This window comes from Apus apus, chromosome 2 (genome assembly GCF_020740795.1).
Source record: "Apus apus isolate bApuApu2 chromosome 2, bApuApu2.pri.cur, whole genome shotgun sequence".
NCBI lineage: Eukaryota > Metazoa > Chordata > Aves > Apodiformes > Apodidae > Apus > Apus apus.
This window is the reverse complement of record NC_067283.1, coordinates 112048514-112067898: the sequence shown is the minus strand read 5'-3', so window position 1 is coordinate 112067898 and position 19385 is coordinate 112048514. Positions and strand designations below refer to the sequence as shown.

Sequence of the window (19385 nt, the reverse complement as noted above, 5' to 3'; positions counted from 1 at the left end):
AGCTGGGGACAGAGCCTTCTGCTCTCATCTTTTCGACTATGTTCAGGCACAGTCAGTCAGATGAGACCACTGTCAGGCCTTCCTAACGAATCTGCCCACTTTAAATTAAAAATTTAGCACACCTACATTTCATGGCCCTGAGATGTTTAAAATTTAACGTGGGTTGGTTTGTTTTGTAGTTTTTTCTCCATCTTGCTCCTAGAAACTAAAATATTTACCTGTTTAATTCACTGGCAGTCTGTATTTAGACTTTGCATATACACCCCCATGCAAGTTGTTTTGCTTTCCTGTAAACAAAGAAGCTTGTCTGATCAGTTAGATACTTTGGGGTTTTTATCAACCTTTTTTGTGCCTCTATGGAATGACAGTGGAAAGGCTTTCAAAGGAGGTTTTTCTTTGATGGTAGCAGTAGTAGTGTTTTCTACAATTACATGCTCTCTTTACATCTCTCTCATTAGGCATTCTATGCAAGAGTAATCCTACCAAGCATCTGTTCACTCATAGTGACAAAAAAAACCCATGAAATTTTAAGTTGTTGTAGATGTAATGTTGATTAATATTATTACAAGATTATTCATGTAACAAAATATTTGTGGGGTTTTCTTTCCTTTGTTAAGGAATGTTACAAGGATGAGATTTCAAATTTTTTTCCTGTACAAATTCCACGTGCTACTTCAAACTGGAAAATTTAGACCATGTTCTCCTCCTAACAGACTTTTTTCCTCTGACCTACATCGTGGCCCTTTGCAAGTTTTCTTTTTGCAGAAGAAATAGCATGGCAGGCCGAACAGCTCATTGACATTTGACTCAGAAACCAAGAACAGTGCCAAAGCTTAAGCAAGCAAACCACCCTAATTTAATATTTATTAGTCTTTGACATTCATTGAGGTATGTCTCCATAGATAAATATCCAACAGATACTCCAGAGTATGATGCAGCATGCAGAAAACAAAAGGTTTGACTTCTTCCCCCACCCTCCCTCAGTGTTCAGATAGAAGGTATTTGTCATGAGGAGAGGTTGCATGACCTGTCAAGTGATGATAAAAGTAAAACAAATGAATTGTCCTAATTTAAATATTCAGACTTGACAAGAACTTAGAGTTTCTTCCCCCAGAATGTAAATTCCAAATTCAGCTTTGTAAGAGAAGAAAACTTTAAGTATTAGTGGAGTGATCCGTAGGAGGAGAGACACCTGTTCTGCCACTGAGATGTTGCTGTGGCAATAACCACTGAGTTCAGGAGATGAAGGATGCAGTGTTGATGGCATTGTGGTAGATGGGCAGTCAGATGGAAGCTGTCTCGTGCACTCTTGCAGTTTCAGTCTGCCTGAAACAGCAAAGCCATTAGGTGACTTCAGATGAAGTCCATGCTTCTACAGATGACTGCACTGCATTTGATTAACAAATAATATAGTAGGTTCATCTTGTTCATCTTGAGTTGTCACATACTTACTACTTTTCTTTCTCCTCCTCAGCTTGTATTGAAACCAGAGGAGATTATTTAGGAGCACATTCTTGTGAAAGAATTCATTCTGCTCTTTGAATTCATACTCCAAAAAATAGATGCTAAGCCTCAAAAGATACTGAAAAATTAACTATTTGGTATTCTTTTCCAGTAGCCTATTGCCTGTACTAACAGTATGACTTTTATATATATATGTTTTTCAAATAAATGGTACTCTTACTGACATAAAAACAACATACTCAGTGCACTGCTTCTTGAACACTAGCAATGCTTCCATGTGTCTCTGCATCTAACAATACTAAATTGAACTTATCAGTGAAAAATATTTGTGACAAAGCCTGATGTACACCTTGATCTTTTTTTGGCTTTTGTATGGAACAAGGAGTTGCTGTCTGCTGGGTTTTTTTGTGGACGATTATACCTTGGCTTTTGTCATCTTGTATTTCAGTAGATCAGAAGCCCAAATAACCAACTAGCTGAACAAGAAGCAAACTGTTGCGACCTCTTTGAAGACTGTGTGAAGCATGAGCCCACCAGTGAAAGGAAACACAGATTTCCAGATGAGAAGGGCTCTGAGTTATGACTGATTTTAATTTATTATTTTTTTTTTTAAGGCTAAAGGATGCTGTGAAGCCCAGGCTGGTTTTAACACCTGGTGATAACAGGAGAGCCTACCTTGGAAAGGCTGCAGGTATCTGTGATGCTCATAGACCCTCATTGTCAAGAAGGCTGAAGCCAGTGTGCGGGATGCCCACAGTGCATAGGTGCTTACTGTGCACAGCTGGTGTTTCAGACTCCTCCACCATCTCTTTGGATGTGCTGTCTTATCAGTGTTGGGCCCATGGCTCCCCACTTTTAGGAGGACTCCTGAGCTTTTGTGCTGAGACGAGACCTTGCCTTAGTGTTTTACCTGTTGTGAATCTTCCAATAAGATGAAAATAGATTAAACTTGTCTTAAGGTGTTACCTGCACGGGACCTATGTGACTAGCGAAAGTTTACAGAAATACAAGTTGGCCTTTCCAAAAAGAAGACAGCTTTTATTAGTTGATTGGTGTGCAGTGTTTTAGATTCCTTTTTTTGGAGTGGAAAAGCAGTGCTGGCATTTACATCTGTGCTAGCAGTGCGACCTCCCTCTGACCTGAAACATGAAGTCCATAATACAGTTTGGTTTTTTTTAACAAGAGATTATAACTTCATTTCATGCTGGCTAGGGCTGTTTTTCATGATGTGGTAGGATAATGTTAAGGTGCATCTTAATGCATGGCTTACTTGGTCCTCAGCCAGGGAAAGTCCAGTCAAGCTGCATGCCCAGTGAAAAAGATACCATGTTAAGTAAGGCTCCTCAGTGCAATGATAGCATGATAAATAAATAAGAACCTCACCTCTCTCTTTTTCCTGGCTTCTAATAATTCTGCTTTCTCTTAGCTTCCATTTGTTCCAAAATAGCCTTGGTTGCTAGTCTTTCTCTGTAACACAAGCCATATGCTGACAGTTCTTCATAGCTATTTCACAGCAGACGTGCTCACCTAACCAGACAAATACTGCTTTTTGCAGTTCCACGAATTAACTCTTCATTCCTAGCAATGTTAGTGCAAGCTTGAGTGAGGTTAAAATTGAAGTTATTCCTTTGTGTAGGTACCTGGCTGAACACTGACTGAAATAATTTTTAATGTTGCTGAGGATTTCCTTTGTAATGATGTGTTCTGCAATTGTGGAACATTAGGTGGAATAATTAAACTTAGCACCCACTTCACTGACCAAGACAGGCTAGGTGATGCACTTCATTGTATGGCATCTGTTACCTGCATGCAGATGATGTTCAGGTTTAATGAAAACACATGGCCCAAAGTCTGATGTTTCACTGGCATCTTCACCAACAATTTCACAAAAGCCATTTTAAGTTTCTTGTGAGCTCCTAGCTCTTTCCTGTGAGCCTTTTTGTTCCAGAAAAAGCAAATTCTGCAGACTTGAACTTATGTGCAAGGGGCAGCATTAAGCTCACTTTACAGTCTTCTATGATGAATGAGATGAGAGGAATGTCTCCGTAACAGTCTTCCTGGCAGGAGGAGATGGTATCTAGTTCATCTGCCGCGTGTAAATGGTATCTGTTACATTGCTGGAACCTTGCATGCAATGACTTCTCTTTCTCTGAATTGCTTGTTACCTACTATTTTAATGTCCTCAGACGGAAAGCTTATGCTTTAAGGCAGTGATGCAAACTCTTAGCCAAGATGACAAAATGTGTGGCATTACAAAGTGTTTATATTCCTGTAGATCGCTGCTTATTTTTAGCAGTGTAGTTTCTGTGAGTGAATGAGTCATGTTGGCCTGCACATTTTGCACTGACTTGAATGTTAGTTTCTCAATACTAGAAGAAGAACCTTAAAAGTTTTTGTTGTTTTGTTTTTTTTTAATTTGTTTCATGATTTTTCTTTAGTGGTTGGTGTTGAAAAGTCATTGCTGTCTTTGGCAAACCCGAATACCTGGAACCTGCATGAATTTTCTTTTATGAACTCCAGTGGGCCAAGCTTTAAATGTTGAAACAGGAGGAAGTAAAGAGGAGGTGGGAGTGTTCAGACCCTTCAAAATTGGAGTGGTCATCAGTTCTACTCCTGAGGCTTTACCCAGACTTTTGAAAATTGTGGAATGCTAAAATAAATAAGTGTACATCTTTAGAAAGTAAGCAGTGGCAGCAACCTGCAGGGTGGTCATTACTTGCTTCAAAAGAAATGACTTCTGTGCTGCAGGTTTGCTACATATAAACTCATTCCCTGTGAATAGCAACCTCTGTTTTCTCACCTGGTTTGTTAAAAACTGCAAGTGAGAACAGAAAGTAATCTCTCAACTTGTAGGTCAAGGTATCCTGCTCTCAGTCTCACAACAGTTGTTAACTGTTAATTTTTGATTGGAGTGTTTACAGTGACAGAGCCAAGATTTGCTAAATGTGGACAATCCAGTTTTGGAACTGGAAAGAATTATCAGAGAAGTATTGGCATTTAATGTAGGTGGTATTTAATAAGCATGACAATCTTGATTAAGCAATCACCTTTTTTTTTTTTCTAAACTGTATCAACATATGATCAATTTTCCTTTTATGGTCAGCCTTCCCTCTGCAATTGTCCTACAGCAAGGGTGGGCTTCACATATTTGTAGTTTTTAGGGATTGTATGGAAATGGCTCATGTCATTAAAAGTGGTAATACAACTTACCTGCCATGAACACATGAATAGCTGTTGAAGTTCTTCAGTGGTGCATGATGAAGTAGCCCCAGTGCTGGTTGTGGTCAGAGTGCTTGTAGGAGGATAACTTGTGTAGGAACATATTGACTAACTTTTCAGTTCAGAGGTATGAGGCCTTTATTGTCAGGCAAAGATGGGTGTTGACTCTTTATTTAGGGTTTAGGCACTGCTAGCAAATGATGGGTTTCTTACTCTTGGGCATTATTATTAATAAACTTGACTCATATTTTGGAAAGAGGTTAGCAACTTGGGAAGGTGTGGGGAATTGCATGGGATACTTCATTGCTTCTATGTTTTTTTTATTGGGGGGAAAAAAAAAACTCAAGTGTTTGCCTGTACATTCTTTGTAGTGGTTTAATTATATTGCAGGCATGTGGGGTGGGGAGGAGAGGATGAGAAGATAGAGCTAATCCATATTTGATCAAGAGACAAAACTCTTACAAAGATGAGTGGCCTGAGTTCTCTGTTTTCTCATGGCGTCTGGTTTTTGTGTAAGCAGGCAGTGTAGGAGTATGTTGAATAGGTGAGATCTGAGTTGCATAGTTGGTGAATGTGAGCACTGCTGGGTTTTCTCCCACATAGTTCAAATGTGATTAATGAAAGGCTTGCATAACGTGTGTTACTGAGGCAGGAGAAAAAATCATGTTGGATGTGTGTGGGTCTTTTGCCAGGTACAGTTGACTGGGAAAAGCATAAAGAGCTGAGTCTCGGCTGTGGTTGGCTGGGGAATGGAGTCGTGTAGCTTGGGTAAGAGGTGTCTCCTGCCTGAAAGGTCATCCTCTCCAGGAGACAGCAAGGAAATCTTGGGGGTGGGGGGGTGGGGAACAGACTAGAAAAAAATGGAAGTTGTCCTCATTCATGTTTGAGTCTTCCTTGTATTTCTTCCTGTAGTGTGGAGGCCATCATTAACCAGGTGTTTTTGCAAGTCCATTAATCCCTTTGGTCATAAGGAGTCTCTTCCTATAAAGCAACCCCAGGAATCTGGCTCACCCATGGTTAGGAAAGACGAGGGCTTGGTAAAGACAGAGCTGCCTGTTGTGAGGGAGCAGGAAGGACTGTGAACTCCCCGTGGCATCTGCTCCACCTCCGCTCAAACTCCCGTGGCAAAGTACAAAATTCATTTCCGATGTAGTTGGTTGGAGCAAATAATTGGTGTAACAAGAACTGTGGTTTCCAAGGTTCTGTTTAAAAATACAGCTACTTCCAGCTGCAAGCTTAATTACACAGTCACTCTTGGGCCTGCCTTAGTAATCTCTTTTTACACTCACCTGTCCCACCCAGTTTTAGTGCAGTAACTGCTTAAACAGATCATGGCATGTGAGCCATGACTGGAAGCACCTTTTCATAATGGGTGTCTTTATTTTCCTGAGAATATATTTCTCAGGCTCTTCGAGGATGACCCATACTGTAATTATTTCCATGTAATCCTGGATGTAGAATCCAGCCTCCCTTTAGGTAAAGTTCTGAAATCATATGGTTTGTAAAGTAGAGAAAAAGCATACCAGAGATGCTTTGTGTTTTCTTCAAAATTCATTTACCATTGTCAGTGAAACCAGTAAAATACTAGTTCTTCCCTTAAGTGTCATTGGTTTTTACTTTGTTGTGGGCTGGATTAATTACTTGTTGCTATGGATTATAGAAGGCATGAGTGTAACTCTCTCTACTGAACCATGAGTTTCAAATAACATCATGTATTATTATTGTGTTTGCCCAAAAATTTTCAAACCTCTGTTGCAACAAGCTGAAGATCATTATAATAGGCATTAAGAGTTGCCCTGTGAGCAGAAAGCAGGAGGTGCTCAAGGTCAGATGATTTGGTAATATTTAGTGGGAGCATGACTCCTCTAGCAAATAGATCTGAATTTCCTTCACAATATGGACGGGACCAAAGAGTTGTCCTTTTACCGCACGGTAGTTTTGCCACATTTTCTGAGGCTTTCCCAGTTCCCTTCTCCCAGCACACTGTGTGTTAAGACAAGAAGCTGGTGTTATGCAGACTCTGCCTGGCTGGGCTGCCAAGGGATGTGGTCCAAGGAGCACTTGGAAACCAATTCTTGAAATGTCCTGCTTACCTGAAAGCTACATTCTGTGCTGTGGAAAATAAGGAAACCTGGAAATAGTACCTTCACAGAGCTAGAATAACTGGTTCTAAGGAGCTCTGTATACCTTTTGATTTTTTTTAATTTTTTTTGTTCCCCCCTCTACACCTCCACAACAGCAGTTTATCCACAGTTATAAGTTGCCCCAAATGTGCAAAACAAACATTGTGTTTTTTTTAAGGTTTAACAGGTTGTGAGACAGCAGAACCGGGGAAGGCCATTTCTCGGACTCTGAATTGAGGCCAGTCTCTCCCTTGTTTAGCCAAACCTAAGTTTCTGGAGGAAACAAGCAGAATTCTGTGGCTGGAGAGTGTTGGAGCAGATGGTTGTAATGGTCTCTTCTGATTAAAAAAAAACCTAACAATTCTCACAAACACCAGTTGCTGCCTTTTGAATTGTGTAGGAGGGCACTTTCTGATAGAATGGGAGCATGAAATCAGGCAGGAATGGGGTGTGTAGTAGCTGTTGCATACGGTGGAAAAGATTGCCTGGGAAGTATCTCAACTCTGCAGAAATTGAACAGGGCAAATATCTGCTGCCCCAGGCTGAGGAAAGTCTCATTCTGCCACTGACTTTTAAGAATATCAGAGGACAGTGAAGAGAAAGTGCAGTTATTTGCAGTAGCTGAAGGGGATGGGTTTTGTCCAAACTTGATTCCAAGACTAAACTTGCTTTATTTTTGGCTGTAATTGCAGAGGGCTGGTGGGAGAGAAGGAAAATGAAATTTAAAGCTTCATTTTTCTTGGCCCGTGTTTAGCCTCTACTAAATGTTCCTGAAAGTTGAACGTGGCCGCTTTAAAAACCTTTGAGAAAGGCTGCTTTCTGTGTGTGGAGCACAGAAGTGTACTGAGCAGGATGGAAGGTATGTAAGAGCACTCTGCCATATGCCCTGCTCTATGAAATTTTGTTCATATATCATGCTTGAGAGGTATAGCTGGCACTTTGAGTAGTCTGTCTGATGTAGCTCTTGCAATTGCTGGAAAGCCCGGCAAAGCACTTTAGTCCTGATCAGGCAATGCAACCAGTGGAGGAGGGGAGAGTACTCTGCAGAAATGCAGAGGATTTGGTAGGGACTGGGGAAGAAAGGAGAGCTGGGTCTCCCACTGTGTTTGAGATTAATTTGACAGACACAAGAGTACAAGAGAGGGCATTACAAAGATGAGCTGGACAGTATCTGGAGGGCCTTCTAGCTGAATTTATCTCTCAGAGAGGACTTCAGCGTGTGTTAAACTTTGTATTTTATTTTTTGTCTCATTAAGTGGCAAGATTAAGTTTACAGACATAGGAATGCCTGTTTAAGCAGTGACTTGCAAAGAGATGGACTGAGAAAGCTGAAATCTCTGTATCTGCAAGTGTGATACCCAGTTACCTCATAGTGATAAACAAGAATTGGCTTCAGGTGGCTGTAGGGTAGTGTGATGCTGCCCTTTCAACGTATGAAAATGTACTTTTTTTTCCTTTTATTTAGAAAGGAAGAGAGCTCTCAAGTATTTTTGTTAGATGAGATAGGTAGACGTAAGTAGAAATATGGAAGTCTTCAGAAAGCTGAAAAAGGAGTCCCAGAGCCCCTGCTGAGTAAACTGGATTACATCTCTGTGGTACTGTATTTATGCACTGAGTTGTTTTGCTTTACGTTTGTTTTCTGTGAGGTAGAATCCTTATGCTGCAAAAATGAATGCTGTGTAGAATTGGAACTCACCTAATTGGATTTCTAAATACCAAAATGTCTGGAAAAATAAACAGCAATAAGAATCAAATACTTGTTGTGAAGTTTTCCTAATTCTTCATGCAGTAAGTGTAATTTTTTTCTAAAACCCATGTCTGTTTTGCAGGAGAAACTGTAGAAGGCCTTCGAGAGAGCGATTATCTTCTGATCCACTCGTGTCGGCAGTGGACAACAATTACAGCTCACAGTCTGGAGGAAGGTCACTACGTCATAGGGCCAAAGATAGAAATCCCTGTACATTATGCAGGTAAAACTACTGCTGACCTGAAATACAAAGAATGAATTGCCTGCCACTTACACTGATCACTTCACTGACAGAGTGAAGCTAAGCTTCTGATGCGGTGTCTATGACTTAACTTTTTAATACTGCTACAGAGTGCAAGTGATGCTGACTTACTCCCAGGGCTATGAACTAGATGTATTTCATTGGGTAGTGCATTAACAGAACATGTAAAAGAATTGTTTTCAATTTGAGTACAATGAATTGCTAGCACTTCTCATCTGTGAATACGGTGACAAACATGTGAAAGTTTGAATATGCCTTAAAATGCTCGGTCAAAGATGGAATGGGTTTTGCCCTTCATTGCATACTCAGGCTGGAGGGGATTTTTTTAATATTTCCATGGTAAAAGCCAGGGAACCTTCATAATAATACTGTAGTTTTCTTGTAATGCTCCTCAGTAGTTCCTTGTCACTCTCTGCATTTTTGACTGATGTAGTAATACTGTTGTTCCAAGTAGATATGATGTAACTAATCCATATTTGTTTTACAATTTCAAATTTTTACTTTCCTAGAAAGTTATGTTTAGTACTGTTCCCTGCTGCTTCATGTCCATATTCACAAGCTGAATAGAACAATATGATATGAATGGGGTGTGCTTATCTTACTGCAGTAGATACAAAAATTTTAAAAACTGGAAAGTGTGAATGAAAAGAGCTGTGGCTATGAAGCAAAGTTGGCTTCATGTTTTTGTTGGTCTTTTGTATAGGCAATTATCAATTGAGTAATCTACTCAAGTCTTTTACAGCTTCCTTTAAAATGGTGCAGTGAGTGTGTGCCAAGTTGAACAAGAGCTCACCAAAATGTTTTTTTTCAATCACACTAGTGCTGCAACTTCAGTGATGCACCCGATATCAGTGATGAAACTTAGACAAGTTGCTTTCTTACACACTATTTCTCTTCCTGGAAGGTTGATTTTTTTATTTTATTTTTTTTTTAAGATGCCTTTAAAAGCTTTGGTCAGATGGCATATAGTGTCATAATAGATGTGGCTTTAAAACTCTGAGTTTAACTTTCTTAGTATAAACAGCTTCTTGTGTTTGAACTTAGTAACATTGCTGCTGCTATTTTTTTTTTTCTTTCTTTCTTTTCTTTTGCTTTTTTTCTTTCCACCTGGCTGCATAAACTTCAGTGCTGTGGCCAGATAAACACTTCCTTCAAATTGAATGCTGTGTTTTAAAATCCTCATTGTGGTTCCTGGAAGAAAATAAAATGGTTATTGGCGTGAAAGATTGTTGGATCTTAAGGGGTTAACTAAAGCTTTGTTCTGAATTTTAGAATAAATTAATGAATATCAGCTAAGTGTGCTTTCCTGATGCTTCGTAGTTCCATTCATTCATAGCTTAAACTGTTCAGTACTAACTTGCAGTATCAGAGCATGTCTGATGCGCTTGCCTCCAAGATAGGAGAGATGTCTCTAAGCATGTGAAGGTTTAGTTAGCAAAGCACTGTAGGCTGCTGCCTGGGTGGTAGCATCTAAATGTATTTAGAAACATCTTCCATACCCGAAAGCTAAATCTATGCTGCTGTGATATGCCATACATAAATCCGTAACACCGAGTGTGCAGCATTGTGCAGTGCCTCCTGGCATCATATAAGATCTTCCCAGAACCTCCTCTTTCCCAGGCTGAACAACCCTGACTCTCAGCCTGGCTTCAGAGGGATAGGGTACCTCTTCTATGAAGACAGGCTGAGAGAGTTGGGGTTGTTCAGTCTAGATGAGAGAAGGCTCTGAGGAGATGTTATAGCTGCATTCCAGTACCTGAAGGGGCTACAGGAAAGCTGGGAAGGGACTTTTTATAAGGGCATGTAGTGATAGGACAAGGGGGAATGGTTTTAAACTGGAAGAAGGTGGAGTTAAGTTAGGCATTAGAATAAATTCTTTCCTGTGAGGGTGGTGGAGGCAGAGGCACAGGTTGCCCAGGGAGGTTGTGGGTGACTCGTCCCTGGAAGTGTTCAAGATTGGATGGGGCTTTGAGCAAGCAACCTGGTCTAGTGGGAAGTGTCCCTGCCCATGCAAGGGGGTTAGAACTAGATGATCTTTAAGGTCCCTTCAGACCTAAACCATTCTGTGGTTCTGTGAACACTACTTTTGGGATCCAAAGCCTGTGCTGAACCCCTATGCTGAAGGGTTGAAGTTCAATCTAAGATGACTTGCTGGACTATGTACTGGCACAGTTATGCTGCTGGCTCTGGAGCTAGATGGGGTAGTGAGCACTGGGAGATGGGAGTGCTCTAGAAGCTCTGAGGAGGATGTGCTACTACTGAAAGGTAGTGCTGTCACATGGTGATTGATGCATGAGCTGGCTGGTACAGCCCTTAGTGTGCATGCAAGAGCTTTCCATCTTTTCTGAAAGTGCAACTGGAACAGTTGGCAGACTGTTTATATGGGGCTCAACTATTGTTTTTAATTGAGGGATTTTATGCCCTCATAGGCAAACGTTTGTAAACTGTATTGCTGTATAAGTTTAGGATTATAGGACTGACTTCTTCCAAGCTTTAACTTTAAACTTCTGTCAAGTAAGACGTGTACTATGAACACTTGGTTGACGTTACTGCTTATACTGCCTACCAGAATGACCATTCGACACTGAACAAGAATGCATTAAAATGGCTTTCCAGGTTTGTTTTAATGGAACAACTCCCTTTCAGAATTTTAATGTAGCAAATTGCAGGATGATTTCTGTTGCAACAGTTGAGCAGGAAGGGAAGTTGAAACTGATGTCAGTCTCATGAGATTATGGGCTTAAGTACCACAAAGTCATCACTCACATATATAAATACGAGTATAAAGTATATCTTAATTTGCTACTTGCTAAATCAGGTTTTGATACACTTATTAATCCTAAATACAATAAAGCCTTATTAAAGAAGGAAAATGCTGTATTTTAAATTTAAGTGAAAACTCATTAAGAGAATCTGAGTTCTGCAATCCTGCTGATGGTCCTTTCCCTACTGGGAAGCTGCAGCCATGGTTGTTTCTGTTGGGGGTGGCTGACGTGTTTAATTTTTGCTGTTGCTGTCAAAGAACAGTCATATATGACAGCTGTTACTCTAACCATTCCCTCTTGAATATTCTTTCCAGTCTGCTTCTCTTTAGAGTAAAAGCTAAAGTAACATAGCATGAAGTTTGATTTTCATGTAATTAAAACCAAATGGCTAACGTGCTTCTGGCTGCTAAAACAGAAGAGGTCTTCACGTGCATATAGAACAGGGAGCAGATCAAAGTTACTGTCCTGATAGTGCCCTGTCTTTGTGTAGGAGACCATACTTCACAAAGAATCCAAGGTGAACAGTCACAACATATGGACATTGCTTTGGTGTCCTTTGCTTTCCTCAGGTACACAATTCACACTTGATATTTACAACAAGGTCTTAACAGCTTTCTGTCTGAACTAGTTCTATACTGTTCTTGGAACTGTGATAACTCTAATACTAAATTTCTGTTCTAAAAATCACTGTGTATCATTCATACCTTCCATCTGATGACAAATGCTGCCCCTAGATTTGGCTTAGGCAGTGCTGTAATCTTTACTTTGATAAGTGTCTCCTTCCAGAAAATATGATTTTATTATCTGAATTTGGAAGATATAGAGCATGTTGATATCTTGATGAACTAGACTCCACTGTGCTCATCAAGAGGAATGCTTCTCGTTCCTCTGCAGAAGTGTCTGTGTGGGAAGATGTGTACAGGGGGTTTGATGACCACGTTTCTAATGTATTCTTTGTTAACTGAAAATAACTAATGTTCTGGGGGTTTGAACACTGTGGCCATCAGGTGTTATCTGACCCTCCTTATGTGTTATGTTCCGGATCTTTATAACTTGAAATTATCAAAAGCATTTTTGAGGATGCCACAAGCCACAGAGGTCTTCTGCTCTGACTCTAAACGGCCCTGGATCAGTCTGTTGTAAAATCTTGTGCTATATAGCCACAGCTCCTTATGTGTGCGGATTGCTGATGTGAGAATTGTATGCAGATGGATGTGGCTACTTAAAACTTCCCAGATGGGAAAAGCAGCACCAAGGTGTGTGGAGTGACCCACATGTGCAGGCATACCCTCGCCTACACGATGTGGTCTTTTCCTTGGAAGGCCGTGTTAATATTGGTAGTGTATGCAATGGAAGAAAAAGCACTTTGGGATGAGTTGGCAGCATCTAGGTTACTTTGACCCCAAATGCTCAGTCCCATGTTTAATCAAATCGTAACAGGACCTTTACTGTTGTTTTTAGGGCCTTATCTCTGTTGTTGCAACTGATGATTCGTTTACTCTCCTATTCTGTCTGCTAGACATTTTTTTCTCTTCTGAGAGCATAACTGTTCTCTCAAGGTCATATTTTAAAACAAATAATTAAAAGATATCCAACCCTCTACCTTGTCTTCAACTTTAGCTTCTGCTCTCCTTTGTCCAGGGCTTGGAGGGAATACCTCTTGCGTCAGGACTGCCATCTGTGTGCTCATAGGAGGCAACAAATAAAGAAAATACTGTTATGAAGACATTAGAAAGTAACACCCTATTCCAGGGTGTGCCACACTGGAACACATCCGGGGTGTTAGAAATACTCTTCCTGTGAACTCACCCCTGCCCGCCACATAGTGAAGGTGTACACAGTAATCACTGGTGCCCTGTCCAGTTGCTTACCTGAGTGTGCTGAAAGCTTCCTTAATGTCTTTTTAATGAGGAAACGTAAAACCTCGTCATGTGAACCTTTCTCAGGTGGGGCGCTGGATGGAGATGAGTCAGAAGTCCCTTCTCTGGTGGTGGAACTGGTGTACAATGGATGTCCTTTTGAAACCTGTTTCTGCTGGTTTGATTTGTTAATCATGGAGCAGTGCCTGCTGGGCCTGTTCCTCGCTGCGTCCTGCAAACACAGGATGACGCTTTCTGCACGCCTTCTCAGGAGTGAACTTGCCTTGGCAGCTGTGGAGCAGGACAGTTCCCTGAGATTTTGCAACATGCAGCTGCAGAAGTTTCTCATGTCCAAAGGCATGCCTGCCTCTAGGACACAATTTTGCAGTCCCATTAGGCCTACTGCTGCCCTCTCTGGGGTAGTGAGACCTTGGATATCAAGGGAGGAGAGCACTGAAGTATGATGTGAGTTGGGCATCTCCTAGTTGTGATGAGATGGCAACAGCAGCTGCTGTTGCTCGATACCCACCCTGAACCTGTTGCATCCAAGATCTGGAAAGAGCTTGGATTTTTACTTTGGTGATACTGAACACTCTTAGATATTTATACTCTGTTGGGTCTTTTGTAACTATGCTGTACAGGTCTCTTCAGGGCCCTGGAGAGAAGATCAAACATTGGACTGGCAAATGTCCTTTGCTTGATGATTTATGGTATTTGCTGCCAACTTGTGTTCCTTTGGGGAGAGAGGGGTGCTTCCTTCTTTTACGTTGAATTTAGAGTCTTTGCTTCCTCATGTGCAGTGTAATGCTGTCTGCTGGCCAAGGAAGGTGGTGTTGGTTAAAAAGCCCTTTGTTGGTTAAAAAGCCCTTTGTCTTTGCCTCCCTGGGAGCAGCAGCTGGTGTCAGGGAGAGCCACGCCTGTTCTTCTCTGTATGTGGAGCAGTACAGCTAATGGGGTGATTTTTAAGTTCAAAGAGGTGATGAGATCTATGACAGGGAGGAACACTGTTCTGGACTAGGGAACTTAGGTGAGTCCCTTCCAGACAACAGTTACACCACTCCCTGATATTAAATGTGTCTTGCATTTTAATTTGTGTTTTGCTTTGAACTTAACCTGGCATCCGACTGTCACGTAGTTCTTCCTGCAGCTTTTGTGCTGAATAACTGTATATAACTTCTAGAGAACAGAGCCCGAATGCAGTGCTTCTGAGAGAGGCAGGCTGCCATGTGTCTCTGGGATGGTAAATTATTAATGAATGAATGTCCTCAGAAAAAAACCGAGGGGAAAAAACAACTAATGTATTTAACCCACCGGTACCCAAAGGTCATGTCATCTGAAAAGCAGTCTTACTTGATTTTTGATCCTAAGCCCAAGGAGTTTGTTCTGAGTGTAAATTGTACTTGCTTTCTAGTATCATGTGTTGGCAGCATCTCAGAATGCAAACTGTGGATCAGAAATACCTTTTCAGTGTGGAGAGACGGTTCAAATTTATTTTCTAGTGAAGTGGTGGTTTGAAATTCTGCATCATTGCACTGCCAAGAGTCTTTTTCTCTCAACTTCATCTCTCTGGAGTTAGCCAGACTTTAAGGAAACTAGAGACTGCAAAAAAGTTATCATCCTCATATATTAAAATCAGCAGACAGACTGCTTTTCTCTTTGTATATATACAACCTTATGTCTATGGGAGATTTCTGGAGTCACCTACAGAATTTGCAGAATTTGCTTGATGTTCAGTTTGGTGGCTGGATATAGCAAAGTTTGCGTTCAGCCTTCTGGTGAAACCCTGTTCAACTCTGGTTTAGTTCTCAACCACCTTCCAGTTTTGCTGCCTGGCCCATCAGAAATGTCTGAAACTGCTGTAGAGTTTGCACTTCTCAAAGGCCACAGTTCTTCGATGTGATGAGAGCTGTAGGGTTAGCTCACAGGGTAGTGTTATTCTAACTGGTGAAGGAAGAGTGTAGTTGTGTCCAAGGAGTTCATGGAAAGAAAATAGCTGCATTTTCTCTCGCTTTCCAACCTGGAATAAGAATTTGTGGTTTGTAGACACCAGTTTGTACTATGAACATTGTTTGGTTTCATGGGATTTGTTTGGTGCCTCAAAGGGAACAAAAGCTTGTGATGATAGTATGTTTTCAGATGCAGCTGTTTTGCTCTCCTGTACTTTGATTTCAGCACAAGTATAATCTTGCTTTTGTTTAAAAAAAACTAAGATTTGCCTCAGCATTGAACTTTCTGTGTTTTGTTTGTGACAAGGGAAAGGGAGTAGGAGGAGAGGGGGAACACTTGCAGCTTTTACAACTGACCATTCGAAGTATCACGTGTTCTTCTCAGACTTCCACAGTTCTTGGCTGTTACTTTAAAGTCTGCAAACTTGTAACTTGCTGAAATTCAGCTGTGGCCTTAGAAAAACCATGAGGAGGTTTGCTTGTTTTGTTTGCTTGTTTCACATCTCTGTGGGCAGCAAATAAGCTGATCAGAGTTGCATCAGTTAGGAAAGAACTCTCTCTGTCCTAGGGCTTGTACAAAATAAGTTAACTGTGAAGGATGACTTTTGAAATATTGCAGTTGAGGGAAGAGTAGAATAGCCAGGAAACTGGTTCCCAGAAGACTGGGAGATGGACTAAATCACACAGGATTTTCTTGGCATTGCTTGAATTACTTTGCCTTTGCTCTTGGTTGGTACTGTGGAGCACTGAGCTCATTTGCATGATGTGAGAAGGACTTAAGTGCTTGGGAGAAGAGTCCTAAAAGCTGCTTAACTTAACCATGAGGAAGCCAAGAGGAAAAGGCTGATCCTCACTGGGAATTCGAGGTGTATTTAGAGCTGCTCTCAAGGTTCTGGTCCAATTTCCATGTTTCCAGCCACTTGAGGCTGCCCTAAGTACTAGCTACAAGGAAGATGGGAACGTGGCTCCTGAGTTTGCAAGGGGAAGCTGTTCGCCTCTTTCATGAGATATAACTTAAGGATTTAAAAGAGGAGATACATGAACAGCCCAGTCAGTTGGTAAGCTCCTGCCAGCAAGGTCAGGGTAGGGATGAGCTGCCTGTTTCTAGACACTGAACAAGGCATGAATTAAGCGTGAAGCTGCTTCACCCTTTCCTACCCTGAAGCAGATGTTAACATACAGTTAAAATCTCTAAGGGCATTAGAAGCTCAAAGAGGTTCTGTCAGCCTGTAGTCTACAATTGCAAGTCTGGAACTTCACATCTCTTTTCCTTAAGTATGAGTTTTACAGATTTACAAGCCACTTATCTGGCCTCAGAGTTGACTCTTGATGGGAGAAGAGAATAAAGAGAAGGCAGTTTTAAAGGCCATGGTCACTATTTAGTTAGTACAAACATACATGCTTTCCCTTCTTTGCAAACCTTGAGAAAGAATTTTTATAAAATCTGTTTGAGCTGAGAAGTGGTATGTTTTGAGTTGGTGGATCATATGGGTCAGGATGCCTTTTGTTAATCTCTTACTTAACCCTGGTGGAAGAAGTTGGGAGTTTATGTTTTCATAGGAACAAAGTAGCAAATGCAGAAGCAAGGAAGCACATGTCACTGTTATAAGGAACAATGCAGTCACCAATGCAGCTGTCCCATGACTCTTACCTGGATCATAGTGCATGCTAGTAGCAGATAAAAACTTCTGCAGAGAAGCGAAATCCTTAATGCTTAGAGAACATGGGTTTTGTTTGGCTGCCTAGCTTGCCTTTTTTTAACTTAATTTGGCTCTCTTCTGCCAGTGGTTTCACTTTGTCTCAAGTTCGTCTCCTCTTTTTCCTTTGCTGATATTGATACATGGTCTAAATCTGCAAGGGAATTTGGGAGGGACGAATTTGCCGTGAGCTTCCTATGATTAGTCTAAGAGACCTCTTTTAGACAGACCGTCCCTTTTTTTTTTCTTTGGGCTGGAGAGGAAACTGTTATAACTGAGCTAACATGGCAAACAAGTAAGGCAAAAATAATAACTGTCTTTCCCGTCTGTAAATACAGAACCCAGCTGGCAGGAATGTAGAGCAGGGCTTTCAGTAGGTCGTGTGTGTTTGGGGAGGGAGCTGCAGAGAAATCTGTTGCACAGGATGATGTCATCTGGTGAGTTTTTGGAAGCCCAAACAGAATTTTTTTTTTCCCCTGGAGCTGATGTTTGCTGCTCAAAACAACTGATAGGAAGTGCGGTAGGAATTCTTTGGTCAGCATCCTCCCCATGGAAACCAGCACATTTCACGTCTGGGAAGGAGAGCCGGTCACGTCAGTGCTGCCTGTTAAAGCAACTGACATCATGAATGTCTTAGGCTTCAACTGAACTACTGTACCAATTGGTGCCAATAGGAAAATAAAACCATGCTATTTAAGCCATGTATAACTCTGTTTATATAGAGAATGTAATTTGTGTGTTTAATTTAGCCTGTGATCCAAGACAGTAATTCTGCTGTGTCAGGGACACGCAGTTCTATGAGCACTGAAACTTTGAGGAGCGGAAAAACTGGCTTTTTTTTCCCCTGTCCTGCGCTGTTGGGCAGAGTTTTTCTGTTCTCAGTTGGCAGAGATTAACTTGTTTCAGTGTGGGTGTGGGGGAAACTATTAGCACTAATAGCAAAGGTGACCATTATTAACTGCATAGAAGAAACATGGGTATTTAATGCCATTCTGAAGGACCTAAGCACTGGAGGGAAACTAAAGCCTGCACTTATTTCCCTCACAGCTTTATGTACAGATGTGATGCTCCATTTCTTCTGCTCATTCCCTTTACTGCGGGTGAGACTCTACTCTTCTTTTAAACCAGAACATGCTGTTTGGTCCCAAAGGTGAGCAGAGCAGGGGCAAAGAAGGAAATACCATGTACATGTGTATACTGTACAGGGGCTTTCGTGAGTGTCCTCAAACTATGAATGCCTGACTGGTGAGCCACCTGTCACAAAGCCTACAACACTTAACAGATGCTACTGTCATCTTGGATGGTTGATAGCCTGTGTAGAGTAAGAAAGGCCTGTTAAATCTAAATGTTAAGAAGGTTATGCTTTTCAGGGGAGTCACCTTCACAGCATGCTCTTTAAATAATTGTCACTGGTTCAACCTTTTCCGGTTCATCTCACATGAATTGTGTATTACACTAGACTGGGAATAGCCAGCCAAGGCTGGCTGGCTTTATTTGGGTGGCTGAAATAATTCAAGCCAGCTGCGTCTGTTCCTTGTTGCCTTGTTTCATGGTGCTCACCTGATTCCTCTTTTAGTGTGTGCGTGGACCAGCTCATCATGTGAAAGGTACCTGTTTTGTCACAGTGGCTGCACATGTGTGTGTGAAAAATGAAGAGGGACATGTAGTTAGGAAGCATGATCACATCTGAAGGTTTCTGAAGGTCTTTATCAAAATGATGGGAAGTTCATTTGTTGTCTGCTGCCAGAAGAAAAGGATTGTTTTATGCGTGTGTGTGTGTGTACAGCCATTGGTAATTGTGAGATGTATGTCTGTGGAGGAGAAAGTGTCAGGAAACACTGATGGGGAAAGCTAATAAAATGTTACGTGGGCCTTTCCAAACTCAAAAAATAAAGGCTGTGTAGGCCAGTTGGGACTCATAGAACCGTAGAATGGTTTGTGTTGGAAGAGACCTTAAAGATCATCTAGTTCCAGTCCCTCTCCATTGGCAGGGACACCCCCCACTAGACCAGTTTGCTTAGAGCCACATCCAACCTGGCCTTCAAACACTTCCAGGGATGAGGCACCCATAACTTCTGTGGGCAACTCCTATGAAGCGTGATGGGAAAGGGGAAATCTTGAGATGTAAGGACGGGGTGGCTTACATAGTCAAGTTCTTTAGCTACTGTGTCCCTGCTAAGACATTTGCTATGCAAATGGCATAGTCAAAAAACAAAACAAACCAAACCAAAACAGACAAAAAAAAAAAGTAGTGCTGTCTTTAAGATTCATCATTCCAAGTTGAGAGATTCTTACAAGTCTGA

The 19385-nt window shown here is 41.3% G+C and overlaps 1 protein-coding gene across 2 annotated transcripts in view; it reads left to right on the top strand.

The window, feature by feature from the left end:
- The window catches only part of GAREM1 (GRB2 associated regulator of MAPK1 subtype 1), a 106103-nt gene that overhangs the window by 15623 nt on the left and 71095 nt on the right, over positions 1 to 19385 (top strand). The window contains exon 2 of one of the 2 annotated variants that reach the window (XM_051609721.1): positions 8636 to 8776. In XM_051609721.1, the coding sequence (XP_051465681.1) occupies positions 8636 to 8776 (141 nt within the window). Of the gene's footprint in view, positions 1 to 8635; positions 8777 to 19385 lie in introns of those variants that run through there. The other variant, XM_051609722.1, reaches the window with a different exon arrangement.